The sequence below is a fragment of the Passer montanus genome, unplaced genomic scaffold (assembly GCF_014805655.1).
Source record: "Passer montanus isolate IOZ18808 unplaced genomic scaffold, ASM1480565v1 scaffold71, whole genome shotgun sequence".
In the NCBI taxonomy this organism is placed as follows: Eukaryota; Metazoa; Chordata; class Aves; order Passeriformes; family Passeridae; genus Passer; species Passer montanus.
In genome coordinates, this window is record NW_024372259.1 from 539987 (window position 1) to 562442 (window position 22456).

General features: G+C 37.7%; 1 protein-coding gene across 3 annotated transcripts in view; it reads left to right on the forward strand.

Moving 5' to 3' along the window:
- RABGAP1L (RAB GTPase activating protein 1 like) overlaps nt 1–22456 on the forward strand; it is a 224452-nt gene that overhangs the window by 22925 nt on the left and 179071 nt on the right. For all 3 annotated transcript variants that reach the window (XR_005629957.1, XM_039730176.1, XM_039730177.1), the window contains exons 5-11: nt 1705–1879; nt 2653–2813; nt 3288–3398; nt 7095–7161; nt 8414–8516; nt 9386–9552; nt 13309–13453. Coding sequence is in view for 2 of the 3 variants with exons in the window: in XM_039730176.1 (XP_039586110.1) it covers nt 1705–1879; nt 2653–2813; nt 3288–3398; nt 7095–7161; nt 8414–8516; nt 9386–9552; nt 13309–13453 (929 nt within the window). In the remaining variant the exon portion in view is untranslated. The remainder of the gene's footprint in view (nt 1–1704; nt 1880–2652; nt 2814–3287; nt 3399–7094; nt 7162–8413; nt 8517–9385; nt 9553–13308; nt 13454–22456) is intronic.

Sequence of the window (22456 nt, forward strand, 5' to 3'; positions counted from 1 at the left end):
TGGTACCAGCTACCACACAGTGTCAGCAAAAGCATCTCTTTCTACCTCAATATCTGTTCAAATATGATAATAAAAGAGATAATGGAAAGAGAGAGCTGATAATACCTGTGCTCTCCTGACCTCCCTAGTCTGTCAGCTCTTCCAAGGTGCATGTGTTGCAGGAGTCCTTCTGGCCTTGGGCTTGCTGTAGAAGTGTCAGTTTAGACTCTCCCATCTATGTCCCAGAGTTGAGGTGCCAGTCTCTGCTTCCAGCCATTGCTGTGCAGAAGCCAGCTCTGACTCATGTCTGCCTCATGAGGCCAGTGCTGACAGTCTCCAGATACTGGAAAATATTTATTTTCCGCATGTGAGAAGGGTCTGTAATAGTGATGAGGGAATCAAAGGTTCTTAGTCAGCATGCACTGAACATGCACCTGTAGCAGTCTTGCATCCAGAGGTAGGGAAAATCTCAATATCCACGATGTTTATATTTAAGCTCTGATATCAAGGTATCTAAAGGATATGATTAGCTTTCCTTTCTTGCCTGAGCTGTGTTTATATATTGACTGTCATCTTGTGGAGGAAGAGAAAGACCTTCAAGAATCTATTATTTTCTTCCATTTTTTTCTTTGAACCCAATTTGAGTTTCATTTGACATCAGAAAATATTTCATTTGTGTGCTTCTACAATGGCAACAGTAACCCAGACACAAGATGTAAGGTGTTCTGTGCCTATTTTTTGTACTCAGTGTGGCCATTCAGGAGGGTTGTTTTGCAAGTACAACAGCAGGTTTCTTTGATCTTTAATTTCAGAGGAGATCAGTAAAGAACCTGCATAGATCTGGAAAGTTGAATCCACGTGTGACATAACACATTCCATCAAAGCTTAGGTGATACTAGTGTTGGCTTTGAGGAGTGTGTTCATACCTGGTGTCTGAATACTTGTCCTTTGAGGTTCCAGTTATGTCCCACCAAAATTACAGTGTGCTGAATCCTCCCAGGGCTCTTCTTGCCTTTAGACTAGGCCTATATTTTTATTATTACAGACTTGGGGTTTTAGGTGACTGATGTTTATTGCTCCTTGACATGAATGTACATATGGACAAGTAATGAAAGATAGAGGAGAACATTTGTTCTTTAAAAGTCACTATTCACCAATCTGTTCTGAAACACCACTTCTGCTCTTAAGTTTCTGAAATATTCTTTGGGTTTTGTGTTTGAGAGTGTTTTAAAATTTTGGGTGAAGTCTTAGATCTGTGCTAAATATTCACCTGAATATGGCAGCGTTTGCTAAGCTGTATAGTCCTGTTGATTTCAAAATACTTTTCATAACTGTTTCTTAAACAGATATTTAAATTTCTTTTCAGTGTTGCATTTTCTTTGATCTTTGTATACAAATCACGTTTTTATGGTTTTCTGCGATTTCTGCATTTCTTTTGTGTTTTCCACAAGCAATGGCCATTGTTTACTGTCTGATCTAGAGGTCCTGTATTTGTCTGTATTATGGCATATAAAAGAAATTAAGTCAATGTTACAACCAGGAACATTTACACCTTAAATTTTTAAAACATAACATTTCTGTTCCCGCTGCCCATCTCATCTACTTGACTTTGGCAATAATTAGAGTTTAGATCCTTGTTTATCTAATTGCAGAAAAGCCTTCTAGGTAGGCCTGACTGTTTTACTGACCTGTTCCTTTGATCTTCCCTGTTCCTTTTCTTGCCAGAATAATTAATCAATTGAACAATTTGGAGATAGCCTCGTTTCCCATCTATAAAGTGTTGTTTTGTGTGAGAGGGCAAAATGGGACTTCAGAGAGTGACTGCTTTGCATTTACTGAGAGCAGCTGTGGGACAGAAGAGTTCCAGATCCATGTTTTCTCCTGTGAGATTAAAGAAGCTGTAAGTATTCTATGGTGTGCAGTGACTGGGAAAAAGGATTCAAGCAGTGTTTGAAGAGGTCATTCCCAATATGGAAATGGTATATAATGCCTTTAAAAATGTGTTAGCACATATGAATGAGTTTTGCAGAACGTGCAGCTAGTCATACATGAATATTATTATGATTTTAAGTTTTTGCTTTTAGTATTTCAACAAAATTCCAAACTACACTGTAATGGGAAGATCTGTAAAGCCACATGTGGGGCTTTTGCAGGCCTCATTTGGGTATGTTTCATACTGAAGTTGCAATGTATACCTTTGGAATTAAAAAGAACCATGTTACAGTACTCTCCCCTAGATGTTTTAGGAAGAACTGTGTGACAGTCTGGGAGAAAAGGACTTTTTAGGGTGGAAAAAGAGGCTGAAAAAGGAGGAATCTCCTTGGGTTTTGACATCTGCCAGAGCAAGCCGTATGTTGTGTTGTTAAAAATACAACTTCAAAAGTACATTATGCAGGTCCTCTAATTAGCTGCATTCCTAATCTCTAATCTTAATTTATATTAACTCACTGAGCATGACATGAGCAGGGAATGTATCAGGAATAGAAATAGAAGGTGCTGTTACTGAAATGGCTTGGTTACTAAACACGTGATGTTTAGTGCTTTTGGTACATGAGGCATGATTTGTGTTCAGTATAAGAGGCAAGTGATTTTTGACCTTCAAAAACATTGCAATGCCTCATTAAAAACACCCTTATTTTTGATCAAAACATTAATGATTTTGCTTTTCTGCAGGTCAGCCGGATTTTGTATAGTTTCTCCACAGCGTTCAAACGTTCTTCCAAACAAGCATCTGATCACGTGAAGGACTTTGTTCTTCCCACACCAGACAGTGATGTGTACACTTTCAGTGTCTCCTTAGAAGTCAAAGAAGATGATGGAAAAGGAAATTTTAGGTAATCAGAATGGAAAGGGAAAAGCAGAAATCTCTTTGGAAAAAGCCCACAGCTACTTTCCACATGCACAGCTACTGTGGTGCAACAGAATTCATTTGACCTCTTTTCATGAGCAGACATGCTGTAAATAAGAAGCTGCTCTTTGGATGTTACAGTTTCCTTCTCTGTATTTTTTCCTGTAAAAAGATAAAAATTCAGGATACCTTCTTCAAGTGAATTTCTTTTCACTGCATCATTTCTTCTAGGGATGCTCAATGGATTCCTTTCCAAATGGAAAAGATAGTAAGAAATCTTCAAAAAACTTTAATCAAACTAAGTTTCTTGAGTAAATACAGTCTAGTGGTTTCTTTTGATTGTATTTTTTAAAAAATCTAATGAATTTTGTATTACTTTGTAATTTACAAAGCATAAACTCTTTTCTGTATTGAACAATTCATGTTTTATACCTGCTAAAGGATGTTTCTATTCTTTTAGCCCTGTGCCGAAGGATAGAGATAAATTGTACTTCAAGCTTAAACAGGGAATTGAGAAGAAGGTGGTGATTACAGTTCAGCAACTTTCAAACAAAGAACTGGCCATTGAAAGGTAAAAATATTACAAAAATGAAGGTTGGATTTTTGAAAGAATGGTATTTAATGTTATTTTCTCTGACTTGGCAAGTTATGTGATAGAAAAAAATGTACCAATAACACAAAGTATGATTGTACAACAGAATTAATGCCACCAGATGGCAATCTTAGCAAAAGAGTAACAATGGGAGAATTCGCTTCTAGGGAAAAGAAAATTCAGGATTACAGGAGAATCAAGAAAACCTGCCCCCCAACCCTCCCAAAACCTGACTGATCTCTTGACTTGGTTTCAAGCTTTTGCTTCAGAATGGAAACTAAAGTTTTAGACAAGGAGTATACAGTAGAATTTTTTATCATTGTGTTTGTGTTGTAAAATTAGGCTTTTGCTACTCATTGCCTTAAAAAAAAACCCAATTATTTTCAGTATAATTTTAATTTAAACAGTTTTGCCTTCAGGATTCAGTTAATGAGGCATTTATGAATAGCATTTGATTATTGCTTTTCTCCCCAATGTAAAACTACCTTTCTTAAAATTAGCTTTTATTTTGGTGATGTTTAGACTATTCAATTGGAGATGTTATTTTTATCACCACAAGCTTTGCTGTGTACAAGTTATTTAATTGGAATGACAGACACGGGCTTGTAAGTCATTTTATGTGCTTACCCCTGATAAGATTAAAATTCAAAACTGATGAAAGATGAGTGTGGGTTACATCAGACTGAACTTCTGAGCAATTTAATGTGCCTTCAAAAGTACTTTAAAGTGGAAATTACAATGCAGAAAAATATTTCTGAAAAAATTTGGTCCCTGGTCTAAAGACCTTAAAAATCTTTTGTCATGGTTTCAGGAGATCAGACTTGATTGCTGCTGAGAGAAAGTGCTCCCTCCTGATGTCCAGACAGAGCCTGGGGTTGAGTCAGGGTGGTCCAGAAAGTTGCTCTCATGCATTACTTTGGCCCTTCCTGCTCTTTTGCCCTGTTTGGCCTGGGTTTTGCCAGTTTTTATTTAGATCAAAGCAGCTGAAGAGATGGTGTTCGTTTCTGAGTCATGTGTGCCACTATATAGCTTCAGTCCCACTATGGGGGATGTCAGGTCTCAGTTGTTTGTAGGATTCAGGAAGAAAATTCTGGGTAATGGTCAGGACCTTTAAGGAAGCTGTTTTTAAGAGTGAAATAGCCTTTCATTCTCAGAGATGGAAGGATTGACACTCTTCTCAGTACCGTGATGTTTAGGTATAGTTTGCTACCAGTCATGCATGAGAGTGAATCCTGAGTTATGTAGGTGTACCTTCGGTTAAAGTCTAGGCTGTTGTCCTTAGAACTGAATTACAGAATATTGGTTGGTTTCTCACTAATACTGGCAACTCTTCAAGATCACAAAATACCAGAATAGTTTGGGTTGGAAGGGACCTGAAAGACCACCCTGCTCTGTCATGGGCAGGGATACCTTCCATTAGATTAAATTGCTTCAAGCCCTGTCCAGCCTGGCTCTGAGCACTTCCAGGGATGGAGTAAGCACAGCTTCTCTGGGCAGCCTGTGGCAGGGCCTCACCACCCTCCCAGGGAAGAATTTATTCCTAATGTCTCATGTAATCCTGCCCTCTGACAGTGTGAAGCTATTCCCCCTTGTCCCGTCACAGTGTTAACTTAATACTATCAGCCTTATCCATAGGTAGTATTTGTATTTTTATAAATGAAAATATACATCAGTGAATTAACAATTACAGTTCTTTTGGTTTTTTCCTGCTGGTCTAGAAATTAGTGGAATAGTGGAACCTGTGCAGTTGCACAGAGCTGCTCAGTAGCCACCTTTAAGTGCAGAAATCCAGCAAGTCTGAAGTGAGACTGAGGCCCACAGCCTGTGCAGGTCATTTTAAATCCTGGGTGTGTGGTTGAGCCCCTTCATGTCAGAGGCTGAATGTGTTGACAGCTGTTTCTGTAAAATCCATCTTCTGCAAGTGAGGGTCCTGACCTGGTTTGAACTGATTTTCCTCTTTGAAATAAGGGGGAAGAGAAGCCCTGACTCTTCCTGCAGCAGGATGCTGCTAGGCATCATAGGCATCATGTGCTTCTGTGAGAGGCAGGGGTTACTTGTTCCTGACTCCCATTCTTTTGGAAGCATACTTCCCAAAAATTTTGGCTGTCATGCATCAGAACTTGTGTACATCTAAGTGATGCACAGTAGGAGCAGCATCTGGGAGCTGGTGTCTTTGAAAGGCACAAATATTTGGCCTGCTTCTGCATCTTGGCCTTACATTTCTCTGTGGCAGCTGAGCTGGTGATCCCCCTACTACTATCAATTGTAGCTCTCTCTGAGCTGTTTCTGCCTCAGGAACAAGAAGTAGTAGGTATGCTGTTAGGTTCTGCCCAGCTGAATTGGTCTCCCAGAGAATCTGTTTTGTGTGGCTAAATCCAAATCCTGGATCTGAGCTGCCTGGGGTGCTTTACATGGCACTGCATTATGGCTAGGCATAAATCCAAATCTTTGTTTACTGCTTTATTTACCACTTAGATTTTTATGATTCTGGTAGTGAAAGGTTATGGAGAATGGAAAATACTATTGTGGATGTTAAGTGTAATGAGATGAAGAATAAAAGACATGTACTCCTAATGTAATAGGAGAAAGCTAGGTGGGGTAGTGGTTGCATATCTTGAGACTTTTACAGTTAATAGTGTTATTAAAATTTTAGTTGCTGGTGTTCATATGTCCAAGCAGTATTGTTTAGCATATTACTTACTTCTAAAAGTCAGTGAGAAAAAGCAGTTTGATAATCAGAGAACCAAACAGAAGAAAAATTCTTCCAACAAGACCATCTGAATTACAACCCTGATTTTCCATAGTATTTCAAATAACAATTACTTTCAATTTTTTTTCTGTTTTCATTTGACATCTAAGGTTTTTCAAGAACCTGTAGAAGACAGCTTGCTGATTGTTGCACATACATAATTCTGTTTGGTTTTTATTCATGATGGAGTGTGTTCAAAGGGGAGAAGGATACAGATGATTTGCAGAAACCTCAGACCTGGATTTGTGCCTTCAGTAGTCAGGAAGTTTGAGAATCTGAATGTCTGAGGAAGTTCTTGGGTTGGTTGTTTTGTTGGGTTTTTTTCTCTTAAAACTATCAAGAGCATTTTCTTGTAGATTGATTGGACAGGATTTCAAGGCCCTATATATCACACAAATTCAGATTTTTAAAAAATGAAGAATGAAGTCTTAAAATTCAGCAAATTATTACTTCTTGGTTTAAGGGTCCGTGATGCTATATGATTTTTTTGCAGCAGTGCTGTTATGCATGTTATAATGAATTTGTATTTTTTCCTATGATTGCATGAGAATAATTTTTAAAATGAACTGGGGAGAAAACTGATTTTTTTTTTTCCTGCCAGTGTCTATCACTAATGTATAGGAATTGTTCGTATCTTCAAACTCATTATTATAAATGGTCTTAAGGAATAGTTGAGTTTTTACAGGCCAGATGCTAGTTTTTGCCATCTTCATTCTGGAAAATAATTTCATTGTCTTTTCTGTAACATGTATTGTGTTGTTTCCTGAGCGTTGCCATAACAATAACAAACAATTCTCTGAAAGGTACTTTTAAAATTAGAAGCAGTAGGTGGCTGTCCATTATGTTCAAGCAAAGATTCTTGTATTGTGAAAAGCTAATATATGTCTTTCTTTTCGTTTTTGTTTTGTTTTAAATAAACTTCACAGGTGCTTTGGAATGTTGCTAAGCCCTGGACGAAATGTGAAGAACAGTGACATGCATTTACTAGATATGGTAATACTTAGTTCTAATAACCTGTTAAATAAGATAAGGTCATCTGAAAACAAGAAAAAAAACTCCAGCAAAATGAGCTTTTAATATCTTTTGCTTTGTTTCTTAAATCCTGGGATTTGATATCTACAATCATAAGATGGACAAATCATTTCAATTCATGTCAAAACCTGTGGCATCTGACTTTTGTTCAATTAATGAAGCAGAGATTAGGTTGTTACAATTAACTGAGCTTTATGTGTTATGTTAAGCATGTTTCCTAAAAATTTAGAGCCAATAATTGCTTTCATATTTGGGTGCCAGAGCAGTGCTCTTATTTTTACAAGGAGCTGAAAACTTTGTTTCCTTCATTTGATTTTAAATTCTTGCCCAGAGTTTGAAGTATTCACTTGTCTTTTACAATATTCTATTTCTTAGAGTTGTGTCTGAAAGAACTGCAAAACACTGTGATCCTTTCTGTGATAATACCAATTTACTTTCTCTCTGTGGATAATACAGCCATTTTCAAGTTATGAAGTGCTAGAGTGTCCTGGTTTAGGGCAAATTTGGGAGAGTTAAACCCATCAGACCTTTTGTGGTTTTGCAGTTGTCCCAGTTCTGCCTAGTTCATTTCTGTGCTCGTGTTGCTGGTTCTATTTATCAGTATTTAGTTCTCTGGTCAGACTCATTTATTGGCCTGATTGTATTTTTCAGCTCATTTTTTTCCTGATTTTATTTGCTGAAATCAGTTCAGATTTTCCCTTTTTGTTATTGATTATAAAACTGAGTAAATTATAATGAGTGTGAACGTTGTTGTTCCTATAAATCTATACAGCACCATTTTACTATATTTGAATTCCTGTCTTTACTCTACCTTGAATTCTATTTATGTTGACATTCCAGGTCCATTTAACTGCTGTAATGAACTGTTAGTTTGTTTCTTGACTGTAGCACAGAAACAGACATTTGTGATTTCCTTTCATCCTCCTTTCTCCATATTTAAATCTGGAGAACACAGTTACTCTTATTTCTGTAACTGAATTGCAAAGGGGCAACATCAGCCTCCCTTTATCTACAGAGGCTAATAACAGGCCTCTGTAATCCATAGGGACTGTTCCTGAGAATTTCAGGAAGCATGTACTTGCCTCATACTAGTAATTTTTTATTCCATTAATTCATTTTCTTTAAGGTTCCTAAAACTGTCTCTCATCCCCATGCTCCTCCCTTTGATCTCAAACCACAACTGTAATACAATCTTGTGTGATTTTATTTTTAGGAATCCATGGGAAAGAGTTCTGATGGGAAGGCTTATGTCATTACTGGAATGTGGAATCCTAATGCACCTATGTTTGTAGTACTTAATGAGGAAACTCCAAAAGGTAGTGAAACCTAATCTGTGTGTTTGTTGTACCCAGCAGGGGTTTGGTGTGTGCACTTTCTCTTGGCAATCACAGTGCATGTCTAAGTCCATGAAACATTATGTTCCAAGAGTCCATTGCTAGGATTTTTCTGTATAAACTTGCCCAACACAGAGTTGTGAATAACTGTTCATAGCACAGTGCTGATTTGGAGATGTTACGTTACTGTTTGGGGCTGATGTGCCTGTCCCTGGTTGTTGGAATTTTTTGTTCTAAGCATTGTTGTAGCCAGCAAAGCAGTATGAATAACAGGCATTGGGGTTCTCCTCTTTCTAGTTGTGAGTTGATTGCCAGTTTCATCCCCTGCAACTTGGGGCAGCTGGCAATGATGCTTTCAAGTGCTTGATTGTATAGCAGTTTCTTATTGCGGAAACTTACATTCTCTGATGGGATTAAAAAATATGGAATGTAAATCTGGAGTTTGTTTCCTGTCCTGAGGCAGAACCCAGCTCATTTGCTTGAAGGCATATCCAACTACCTACAGCCACTGTCACTGTTCCTGCTGATGGATTTTCACACTACATTATTTCTAGTAGCATGTAACAGAGCTCCTTACACTTCACAGTGTGCCCTTATCCTGTGCATGCTCCTTTTGTTTGATGGAGATTGTGTGATGTCTTGCCCCTGTCTTTAAAACAAGGACATGATATCTTTGTTTTTGAAGTTATCACATGGTTAATGCACACTTTCATTCTGTGCAACAGTTATGGAGGGCCTAGAACTCTGACAAATAAAAGGTGCAATAGAGTCATTAGTGAAACAGATTTTCAATTTGAACAGCAGTTTATAAATTTGAGCTGTGACTAGTTTTTCTTGTATTCATGTTCCAGATAAGCGTGTGTTCATGACTGTGGCTGTGGACATGGTTGTTACTGAAGTGGTGGAGCCAGTCAGGTTTCTGCTGGAGACTGTGGTGCGTGTGTATCCTGCCAATGAACGCTTCTGGTACTTCAGCAGGAAAACCTTCACAGAAACTTTCTATATGAAGCTAAAACAGGTAATACCTTTGTTTTTTTTTATTTAGAACATTTGTCTCATATGTCCTAATTTGGCCTTTATAAAAGTTAGGATGGCACTTGCTCCTCAGCAGCTTGTTTCTTTTAACTGTTTATTTCAGGGATGCTCTAATGCATAGGGATTAAGTAGCATGTGTATAGTTTGTGCCTTTGTGTCATGATTTAACCCCAGCCAGCAAATAAGGCCCACACAGCCACTCGCTCACTCCCCCATGGTGGGATGGAGGAGAGAATCAGCAGAGTAGAAGTGAGAAAACTCGTGGGTTGAGATGGAGACAGTTCAGTAGGGAAAGCAAAAGCCATGTGCTCAAGCAAAGCAAACAGGGAATTCATTCACCACTTGCCTTGGGCAGGCAGGTGCTCAGCCATCCCCTGGGAAATAGTGTAACACTGGCTTGGGAAGACAGATGCTGTCATTCCTTCTTCCTCCTTTCCCTCATTTTACATGCCAGGCGTGATGCCATATGGTCTGGAGCATCCCTTGGGTCAGTTGGGGTTAGCTGTCCTGGCTGTGTCCCCTCCCAGCTTTCTGTGCACCTCAAGCCCTTTTGCTGCTGGGTGGGATGAATAGCAGCAAAGGCGCTGACTGTGTCAGCAGCTGCTGGGCAGGAGCTGAAATTCCCCTTAATTACCAAGACTGTTTCCAGCAGAAGCCCCAAGCAGCCGCTCTGAAGGAAATAACTCTAACCCAGCACACTTTGTAAACTGAATTGTAATGAGTTGTAAGCCATTGGTTTTGTGGACTTAAACTATTCTGAACCTGCCTATTGAATTCTCTTTAAGTCTCTACCATCTCTAAAGCAAGACAGCTAAAGCAAGTCCACTTGACTGGTGGAATTGGGAAATGACTCTGTAACTGTTCATTGTAAAATCAAAGGGCTGCTGGCATTTACAATATTAGGACACATGGCTGTAAGAATTTGGCTTGTTAAAGACAAAGGAACCTGATGCTGAGGTGTAGGAGAGTGAGTCTGTTATGATTGGAGCTCAAGTCCCTTCTGGTTTTGGCATTGACTGAGGTGCATACAAGAGCTACATCTGCTCATTCACTGTAGAATGATGTGCAGCTGCATCTTCCTGCAGCCACTGCTCACCTGCTTTCTGCAAAGACAAATAATCCAAAGTCTTGGTATTGGCTCCAGAAGTGAAGAGCAGAGGCCACTTGTACTGTGGGCATTGGACCAGTAGTGCATGATCTTTGTCTAATGGAACCAAAGAGCAGTGATTTAGTTTTACTAAGCCTAATGGGACTATTTGAGTTACCATCTTTTTGTGGGGCACAGCAATAGGTCTGAAAAAATCAAGCTGTGTTGATGTTACATGGCAAAACTGCTGCTGTGTTTAACACTTAGGGAGTAAATAAATCTCAGGCAATGTTGTTTCTATATTTCTTCTAGAGATTAGCATAGCAACTTGTAATTTAAGGAAATCTGAGAAAGCTGGCTGTTACATGCAAATAAGAATATCTGCATTTTGACATTAAAGAAAATACATTTGAAAGTATTCTACTCTCAGCTGTTTGATACTTATCAGTTCAGCTTGCCTTTTAAATCACTTGCAACTGTACATTTTTTAATTGAGTAATATGGATGCTTTTTTTCTCACCCCTTACAATGTGACAAACATACACATGCCTCTCTTCCCTGAAGAAACACGTGCATTTCTTCCTGCTGCAAAATTCAGAGTCTGTTGTGCAGGTCTTTGGAAAAGGAATATTTTTAGTCCTAGTATTCCTTCTGCACGATGAGGTCCTGATTGTGGTTGCCAGGATCTCTTTGGGTGATTTGATACAAGTCTTTATTTCCCCAGTTCTCAGTTGGACAGTTTGCATTGCAGTAGCTGTTCCTGCCAATACCTTAGAGAGATCCTGTACCTCAGGGCACTGTTACTCCTTGGGAAATATCTCTGCAGATGGTGGTGGGATCAGCCATTTGGGAACTTCTTGAGAAGGCAGTTGAGCATTAAGTAGATTGTAGAAAAATCATAACCCTTCTGAAGAAGGATTCAGGCATTTAATAGTCTGAACTAAGATGGGTAAGGTGTGCTCAGGTATGAAAAATGCTGAAAGCTGTCAGAAATGTAGGTTAATGTGTAATTTAGGATTGTTCTTTCTAGCTGTCTTATTGTATTGCTTCTGCACATTTTCATTGTCAGAGCATGTTCCTTGTAATGGTGGGTTTGTGCTTCAGAGAAAACCAATAATCAAATTTTTAAAATTTTACACAGGTAGGTCTTGCAGTTAGCCAGAACATGTGCAAGGAGCTGAAGACTTGTAATAATTTTAACATCTAGCAAAACCCACAGTATCTCATGCCTTACTCTCTCAAAAATAAAAGCTATAGATACCCATGCTTAATAACATTAGTGCTATCAATACTTGATTGATTTCACCAAGTACCATGTAATTACTCAATAGCGGTGTTATGTGAGAATAAAACAGGGATAATGGCTCTAAAGTTATCCTGCTTAATTTTTACAAAATGCAGGCTATTCATGCCTACACCCCAAAATTCATTAAACTGACTTCATGAGAAAGTCAGTCAGCAAAACTGGCTGATAATTGGAGCATCTGCTTTAAGGAAAGTGGGTCACAATTATTTATCTAAAATAAATGAGGAAAGGTTTCTCACTATAAAATAACTTGTATCGTGTCAGTGTAAACAGTCCCTGTTTAAGCTGCTTATCTGCATGACTTCAGCTGGTTGAAATTGCAGGTGTTGGTCAGTAGTTTGTGTATATCTCCATTGCAGGTATTGTGGAGCCTTTCAAGTTTATCACATTTGTTTTCCAAACAAGTTGAGGGTACTCTAACTGAAACTGTGTATTTTTTCGTGGTTAATTTGATGATTTTAGTACGTTCTGAAAATTACCTTGTTTTAACTGATTAGACAAGATACACAACATAAAAAATAGCACAACATTTTGGGCTGCTTCATTTAATACCATCATTAGTTTGCAGTTATATACAATTCTCTAAAAATATAGTAATCACTGCATGTCACTGAAAAATAACTGTGTTCATAACTGTAACTCAAAGGAAAAACTAATACTCTTTGTATTTTAAAACTTGCAACTGCTTAAAAGTATAGTTAACTGAATTATTTTTCATAAGAAAGCCATAGAATCATGGGGTGGTGTGGGTTCACAGGGACCTTCAAGATCATCTCGTTCCTGACCCCCTGCCATGGGGTTCCATTACATTTCTCATTGGAAGGAGTGTATTTTAAATTGTATTCTGCTGAGGAAAGATACATTTTCCTGGTTTTTAGTGAGTAAAGGACTAAAAAGAGCTTTTCACAATTCAAGGCTTTTCAAAAGAGCAAGGTTTTGTTTCTTCTGTAGTCTTGTCTTTACCTACAAAAAAACTCCTACTATTATTTTTCCGCCCTCAGGCATTCAGTTCCTGTTTCACTTACTCCAATATTTTTCCTCTTTGTTCTCTCATCTTTTCTTTAGCTGAGATTTCTCTTTGACTTAATCTCATTATAGCTGTTTAAATTGGAAAGTTTTTTTGTCATTGTTCTGAGCAATACTGAAAATGGTTGTTAAGAGGCAGCTTTGGAAATAATGCAGTTTTACTTAAATTTCTACCTGTAAAACTGAGAGAAACAGAACTGTCAGATACTGCCATCTATTTTTGCCAAGGCAAAGAAATCTGAGGCAGTCCTGACCAAACTACTGTTTAGCTTTTGATAGCCTTATTTTTCAACTTAATACATACCCATATTTTCATTTAGTCTGAAGGAAAAAGCCATACAAGTGCTGGAGATGCAATTTATGAAGTTGTCAGCCTGCAAAGAGAATCTGCCAGAGAGGAAGAATTAGTCACCCCAACAAGTGGAGGAGGGCCTATGTCATCCCAGGAGGATGAGGCAGAGGAAGGTAAGGATAAATCAGTATTTAACAGTTTCCATGCATAGTATACTATTATATTTCTGCTGTTAATTTACTCAATTCTTAATACAACTGCTTTGGACAAAAAGATCACCAATATTTTTCTATTAGAAGGAATAGTATTTTTGCCAAGCCATTGTTTGGTTGCCTTCAATAGCAGCAGCAGCTGATGTGTGTCCATTTTTGTGTGCTTCCAAATGCATTGCTGAGGCACCTGTGCTCTGCCAGCAGGTTAGAAAATGCTTTTCAAAGGTATTTTCTTCTAGTCAGAAGTAATCTGCCTTGAATGTGCTGTGCTACTAAAGAGGACAGCATGAAATTAGGCTTTGAAATGGCAGGTTTTAAATGCCTGTTTTTAAAGAAAACAAAAAAAAATTCCAAACAGACTCACATGGGGGATTTCCTCATCCCCTAACTGCTTAACATGTGATGTAGTTTCTCTCACTTCTGTCTGGGGTTTATTAAAATATCTCCTGGTTCAGTTGGGAATTGCTGCAGTTCATGGACCTGGTGTATTTGCCTGCCCCTTCCAAAGCTTACAGTGTATTTCCCATTGGTGGTTTGGGTTTTTTTTCCTCCTGGTGGGTGGAATTTTCTGTTTTGTTTTTTTTTCTGTTTGAAGGCCCTTGGCCTACTGTTGTCTCTTTGTACTCTGAGGGTTAGCCCATAGCATTCAGAAAAGGCTTTCCTTGTTCCATTTTTTATCTGCATGTCTGACCTACCAGGAATTTTGATTATTTTACCAAGCTATTCTTCAGATCTCTGGCACTGTTCTGTCAATACTGTAAAAAGTCTCACTCACTACTGTGGAAAAATTCTTCCCAGATTCTTTGTTATTGGTAAGTGTTGGATTTTAGCTTGTGCAATATGAGTCAGAAGCCTGGGATTAACAGAGGCTGGAGCAGGCAGGCGTGGTTATTCTCACAAGCCAAATGTCCCACGTATCCCAGGTGGCACCAAGCTTGCAAAAAACCCCAGTCAGGTGCTTTTTGAGCTTTGATCTGATTCCTGAAAGGGAGGGGAAGAGGCACAGATCATCAGTGTCAGTTGATCATCAAGTACCTTTGCATCAAGGTACCACTTCTGAATAGTAAAAATGCTGTTTTCTCTGAAGCATTTCTTCTGTTTCATTGATGATTGGGATTGCTTTGCTGTTCATAGCAAGAATTAGTTCAGATTTGGCCTTTGGACCTTGTGGATCAGTGTAGCATAATTCAGCTGTTGGTGTTCTTTTCCTGCTGGATGTGTGAGTTGTAGAGCCAAATTGATTTCTGAGATGTGTTTGATAGGGTAGAGTTTAAATAATTGATTTTTTTTCCAATATGGCAGTTATTGGAAAGAATGCAACTGTTCCAGAATGTGGTGAATGCAGCACAATTAGGAATAACATGGATATTGTTGGTACTATTGCAGAATGGATTTATCTTATTACAGAGAACAAGTATTCCACTGGAGTATGAACCTAAGTTTAACTTTGGTTTAGTTCCCTAATGCTAGTTTCCATATTTTAAATGTAGATTACTTCCTCAGAGAAGACATTAAAAATATGATGTGCCTCTGTTCTCATGGAAACCACATTTAGAGTTCTGTGCCGAGAAGTTCTTTATCCTGGAGGATATGCAGGTTCAATGAGTCATTTGCAGTTTTTATAAATAAATCTCTTCATTCCTTTTTTTTTTCTTTTTCTTTTCAGGGTACTAATTATGATGATGGAAAAAAACCCCTTGAGTTTACAGTGTCTTGTCTTGGCCTTGGAAGAAGGCTTTTTCTTTTTTAATATTAAGAGTGATAGCTACCTGGTTCTTTTTACTTTTCTCCATTTTTAAATTTTTTTTTTGCTTTTTCCTTATATGCCCACAGAATATTCTTTAATTGATTTCAAAAGCATTTTTCATTTATAATATACATTGCATTTTTCTTGTATAAGAATGCACTTTATCTGATTCCTTTGTACTCTGCATGCACACAGCTCATTGGGATGTCTTGTGCCATGAGTATATGAATAAAGATGGTCATAAAAAAGAAGGCATTTTCCAATATTCTTTTCTTTTTGTTTTAATGAAAGGCCAAACATGGTACCTGCCAATTATGATTTTAAATCATCACTATACTAAAGTTAGGCCTAGTATCTTTTAACAATTGCTTGTAGAAAATGGAGATCATATACTCTCTAAATAGCATTCTTGTCTTTTAATATTGTTTCTCATTTTAGCTTGATTTTTCATATGACCAGCTATATAAAAAGATTAAGACCTTTGCTAAGATTGTGCAGTTGTTACTTAGAGATATTTCAGGTCGACCTCACTTTTGGTTTTTTAATTACTAATATTGTAATAGAATTTCTGGCAATCCAGTCACTTATGGTCCCTTACTTTGGAGGTGATAATTTAAAAATAATTTTAATAATCTCTTGTCAAAACCTAAAATGTAAAGTGCAATTCTTAATAAAAATCTTTCTATTAAACTCTAAATATATTTTTTTAAAATATTCAAATGTATAATGAGGAAATTCTTACCATTTCTGGAAAGGTTTCAAATAAAGGGGATTTAAGTATCAGCTTTTATTGATATGCAGAAAAGTTCACTGTTAACCTTAAGTAGCACCTTGTAAGCAGGTGCAGAGCTCATTTGGTTGAACTCCTTTTTCTCCTTTCTGGAGCATTAAGGAAGGTGAGAGCATGCCCAGAGTTGATGGTGTGGATACTGCAGTATTGGAAAAAGCAAAGCTCAGAGAGCATTTTATTGTAGTATTGTTCTGCAGAGGATGAAGTGGCTGGCTGCACTTGTGAGCTTAAGGATTGGGGGAAATAGCTTTCTAGCAGAAGCATTTAAAGGAGAATGTAGTCCCAGGAATAAATGACAAAGGGAGAAATGGATGAATAAGTTGGCTGCTTTTAGCAGCAATGCTTGCTCAGACTGTGTGTGGAATGATGACCTTCCTTTGGCTCTAATATTTGAATTATTAGATTTTCTTAATGATATGTAACATTTCAGAAGAACACTAGCTAACTCCATTTGAGTTTCTTCTGGAGTCAGGATAAATTTGGAAGGTTAAGGATGACTGTAAGCAGGAGCAGTTGTGTTCAAAACCAGAAAATATTCTTTAAGCTGATTGTTACTGATTTGAAGATCCTTTTGCTGAAGCTTTCTGTAGTCCCAGGTGTCTGGTCAGGAGCTCTTGTTCCCAACTGCGAATTGGCTGCAGAGTAAGTGCAGAATGTTTAACAGATGTCCTGAAACGGGTAAAAGGTAATTCAGGTAAAAGATGACTTGTCTACCAAAAAGAAGCTTCTGGAACACTCTCAAATGACTTCCAGGAACACAGAACTGTTTGCATTTGTGGCTTGTTTGCCAAGAGAAAAAATAAAAAACTGAAGGAAATAAAACTTTTATCTTCCTATTCCCGTTAGCCATCTGAACACTAAGAACAAAAAGAAATAAGCAATAGAAAAATGAACTTCAGGGATGTGGAAGTTCAGTGTGGTGATGGTAGAATTTGACATTGAAAATAGACATGAAAGATCAAGGGCCCCTGAAAGTTTCAGAAAACTCTGGGGGTGTTGTGCTGGTCACACAAAAAGGTGTGTACAGGAGGGGAGAGGTGGGAAATGCTAAACAATCAGAGATGATCAGCCAGAGGAAGTCAGAATGTGTGTGTCAGGTGTTGTAGGAGGGTAGAGGCTGTTTTGAGTACTCAGGAGGCAAGGGAGTAGAGGAGGTGATGTTTTAGGAGTGAATAGAACTACTGAGTATTTAGTGATAAAATAGGGGTTATGATGTGAACAAACGAGGGTGATTGTGTGAGAAAAATTACATGACTAGTGTTGAAATAGTCAACTCTGCATTTTAATCCAAATTAAAAATAGCTTTGTGTACTTCACAGGAACTGTTTGTTATATTAATCCAACACAGAGTAAAGTTGGTGGGTCCTAAAGAAGATCAATTAAATCTGTCTTGGAGTCTTTTTGCTGTCTCCATTAAAATGAACTAATATGTCACAAATCCTAAATTCATGAGGCCATTTGGCCAGTAGCTATCTCCAGACAAGAACCCTTTCTGCAGTTCCACAAGGGAAGAGTTTTAAAATAGAGACACTACTAAGGATAGCATCCAAATGAAAAGAAAATATTCCTGACAAGCCTGATGTCATTTTATGGACTCTACTGTCCATAAAATAATCCAAAATTTATTATTTTCACACCTTACAAGTTCATTTGTGTGATTATTAAAAATCATGAAATAAATGCACACAGTTGACTTATACACCTGTTATTGTGCTTCCAGGAGGAATGTGATACTTTCCTTAATAAATATAAAAATACAGAGTGCAGAGGACTTGTTATTTTTAATAGGGTGGTAGTTGATAGTGACAGCTGTATTTAGATTTGTTCATTCAAGTATGGCCCTTGTGTTACAAGGTGAGTATTTGAAATATTTTGAACTTGAAGCACTTCTGTGGGTTGCAGAAGTATTTAATGTAATTAAGGTTATCAATTAAAAGGAAAATTGGAGATTTTTAAGGGTTTTTTTCTGTTCTAGGAAGTGGAACACACCCAAGGAGTGTGACTTACCCTGAGCTGTTTTATCCCTCACTTCTTCCCCAGTGTCCACTCAACACTCATGCACAGTGTGTTTGGGAACACTCTCTGGGTAGGGATGTTTTCTTTGATAAAATCTGTTCCTCACACTTCCTTTGTGGGGTTCAAGGCAAAAGATAATTCCCTAATTCTGGCCTGGTGGTTCATGAATGCTCCAGGGAAATCTGTTGATGCCTTTGGTTTATTTTTGCAGAATGATAGAAAGAGGTATTTTCAAATAAAGGTAGGTTTCAATTCTGTGGGATCATAATGAATTCTGCTTCTTGGATTTCAGGCTTTTTGGTTTTTTACAACTTTCATAAAATCTCTTCAGATTGTGGTACAAAATAGACACAAAATGAGTATAAATTGAAGTTTTCATCTTGTCTGGAAGCAATTGCAGATTATTTTGAATAATTTGGATGCTTTATTCATTAGTGGTTGTCTTTCCTTGTCTGTCTGTAATCAATTTGAAAAAGAATTTGAAGTCCTGCTGGCTTATTAGGAATTCAAACTTCCTATTGCTAAAGGATCTTCTCAGGTTTTTCAGTCATCAGTTTTGGGTGGCCTCAAGCTGCCACGGCTTTGATAATTGCACATTTCAAATAATTTAAAAATTAACCACTTTTGTATAAAGATTATTAAAAAGACTGATTTCAACCAACAGTTCCCCTAACCTCAGTGTGAGGTTCTTCTCTTTTTTAGTATTGGTCATTAGCTTTCTGGTATTTTGTGACTGTAAGTGCTGTCTAAGTTCCTGGCATACTGCCTTAAATGCCAGGCAATACATAACTTCTGAGTGTTTCTAACACTGATACTTCTTTTTTGTCATTGATTATATCAAAGATGGGAGTAGATTCTAATCTACAAATTCATAAATTACTAATGCATTGCCCTAGAGTTGTGACAACACCTCCAATTTTATTTCCTTGCCTGTTCTCTGAGATGTCAGGGATCAGACAACACAGTACATGTGGAACATGTTTGTGTTTACAAGACTACCTCCACTGTGCAGCATTTAGTTGGCTTTGTCATCTGTGTGGGAGCAAAACTACTGAATTGAAGCAATAATTCTTCTGCACTTTGTTTTATTCAAGCATTTGTACATCAAATTCAGAGATGTCATGGTGCCTCAATTTTACGTGCAATACACGAGGGGAGGAACATCTCTTGGATGCCCAGTTAAGGTTTATTTTTAGGACATTTAAAATAATTCTCATTTCGTATGACAGTGATGCAGGATCTGTGTTGAAAATATATTGACATAGAACAAAGTGTTTTAAAGGTAGGGCATATCAAATGTATATATGAGGATGTCAGATAGGGTTTAAAATGCAGAATTTCTTGTATTAAAAAGAAAAAGGTCATTTTAGCTGTCCATTGCACACAACCAACAGGACAGGATGCTCTCAAGTACAAGTGTGGGCCCTTCAGGAGATTTTTGCACAGTCCTTTACATGTGAAAGCAATGCATTACGGTGTGCAGTGAGGGAAAGGCAGAGATCATCCAGCTGCATGCTGTGCCACCCTCTCTGTGTTTATCAGATACAGGGTTTGGGATTCAGATTTTGTGTTACATAAAGAAGCAATTAAATTTGCAGCCTTTTGCAAGGTAAGCAAAATTTTGTGATTTGTCAGCATTGGGTTTCGCTTGAATGATTCTAAGTGAAAAATGTGTATCATATAATTCATAAAAAGGAATGAGAAACAAAATACTGGGTTTTTTCTATTACTGGTTTAGTAAAAATTCTGTTACCTTCACTTTTTGTTTTTGCTCTCTTTACATGTACTTCAGTAGCTGCCAAAATAATTTTTCAAGTTATGTAACTAACGTAAGCAGAAAGTTCTTGTGAGCAGAATTCAGTGCAAATCGTTGTTGTTCAGATTCATTAATCTGTATTTTTTTGGTCTTGATTATTCTTCCCTCTAAATAAAAGAATATACTGAGGATTGTCATTTCATAAATCAGTTATTTGGAAGGCATTTGGAAATCCTTCTATGTTCAGAATATTTTATAATGCAGTAAAATTTGGGCATTTCTGAAAATCTGCCTTAAATTTAATATGAGAATGACTTTCATGATTTAAACTTTGTTTCACTCCCAACCTCCCAGGCAGAACTATAGTTCAGGCTCTATAATTCCCTGTTACCTTATAAATGGAAATTTGCTCTTTTTTGTGGCCTTTCTCACGATCCTCTTTTATCTTGTATGTACGGAAAGGTTCCATGTCAGTAACGCTCTGTCTTGTGCCCTGATAATATGCTGCCAACTTCAGCTCCTCCTTCAGTTTTGTTCTTCTCTTACATAAAAATCCAACTGTTCATATTTGAATTATTCCAATTCTATTCCCACCTATCTTAAAGACCTGATTTCCTTCTCCTTCAGACTGCTCCAGCTATATTATTTTTTAGTTCCACCTACTCTTTTTATTTCACATGTAACAGCCTCTCAATTAAAACACATTAAATATCCCTTTTTCTCCTCCACATCAATGCTCAAGTCTCACCTGTTCATTTTTTTATCTGCTTTATTCATGCTTTTCTATGCAGTTTAGGAGGTACTTTACTTATTTACTTCTATGCTCAGTGTCAGTGAAACAACTCTCTAGTTTTCCACCTTGTTTCTGTTTTTGTTAACTGAAAAAGGAGTTTGACTTCTGATGTATTGCCATATTTCAGGCGAACTGGTAGAATTTCGTGAAGAACTTGAACCACTCAGAAAAGCTGCTCTATAGCTATATAATTGGTGTAAAATATGGATGAGGGGAGTATTGTTTAAAGCCAGATTTTGAAGTGTGATGCAAAAAAAGGCCCACTGAAAAAAAACAAACAAGTGTCATAAACTAAGCAAACAAAAAAACCTCTTTTATTGTAAAACTGGGAAGATGAAAAATGAAATTCAAGCACATTAAATATCTCAATTTTTGTTGGTATGAGACCTTCACCAGAATTTATTTCCTCAAACTGGAAATGGGAAAGCCAATAAACAAAGTTGAATCTGTTAATAGCTGATGAGAGAGAGGAACCTCTGTGCTGACTTTGCTCTGAGTTGGTTTCCCATAGTATTTTTTACAGTCTTTACCTAACCTGTTAGAACTGCTCTAGGAACTGGGGTTACCCTCTGAGCATGACCTCTGATACCCTAGATTATCAAAATTAGAGATGGGAAGGAGGCCAAGATTTTGTGTTCCTCTATGTATGTTTTTTTCCTTTGGGGTATTTGCTTAAGCTGGTTAGTCTGTATGTAATTCTTCTGGTTGGAACACTGGATGCCTCAGTATTCTGTTTGAACATCTCTCATCAAGAAAAAATACAGACTGGAGGAGAAAATGGGAAACGAGCAGAAGTGTGGAGAATTTGTCCTGTGAGGAAATAAGCAGAGTGTCCTAGAGAAGAAACAATAAAGGCTCAGGTGGTTGTTTGTTGTGAGATGTGCTAAGATTGTTTAGGAGGAAAAAAAGTAATTGGCATAAATTGCAGGTTAGAAAAAATTAGGCTTGATAAAATTATGTATATCCATAGACTGGCAGTCTTCCTTTCTGTGAGGGTTCCATCATGTATAACAGTGGCTTGGGAAGATGAATGGCATCAAATCAATGTTCCCTTCCTGCTCTACATGCTGAGCATGGTGCCCTGTGGTCTGGAGCATCCCTTGGGTGAGTTGGGGTCATCTGTTCCAGCTGTGTCCCCTCCCAAATTCCTGTGCACCCCCGCCCTTTTGGTGCTCCCAGCCAAACCCAGCAGAGCTCTCACTCAGGTCCTGAGTGACCTGCTCTAACCAGAGCTTGGAGTGGATCAGACTTGGCTGATCTCCAGAAGCCTCTTCCAGCCCAAAGTATTATTCCATGCTGATACCATACAGCACAGTGCTTGCTGTGGAAGTGTGATCCTTCAGGCTTGCTTTAAAATGGCTCTAAATTCAGGAAGTTGATTCATGAGGCATGAGTTTTGTGAATCATGGTGCAATTCAGAACAAAACAGAAAACCTTTGAGGGTTACTGTTCCCTGGGGTTGGTCCTAAAGCCTGTTTGTGTGTACACACATTCATAACCCCAAGGTTTGCTCCCTTGATGTCTTCCATTGTCCACCTGCTCTGACAAAGTTTTATTGCCCACTTGGTGGCTCAGGGTAAATACAGGAGGAAGGAGAAATGCACAACGTTTAGAAAAAGGGATCTGTGGCTTTCTCAACAGAATAAGGGTGGATTAAATTATGCTTTGGCAAATTCTGCTGCCTTAGAGATGCTATGGAATGTGGAAAAAATAGTGTAGAAATAGACAGAGAAAAACATCTAAATATCCTTCTCATTGCATCTTTTATTTCTTAGCTTATACCTTAATGCTTTAAGAGGTTAGAATATTCTTTAGAATGGAAACAAAGTAGAGGTTTTTAAGACTGTTTATTCTCTTCCCTT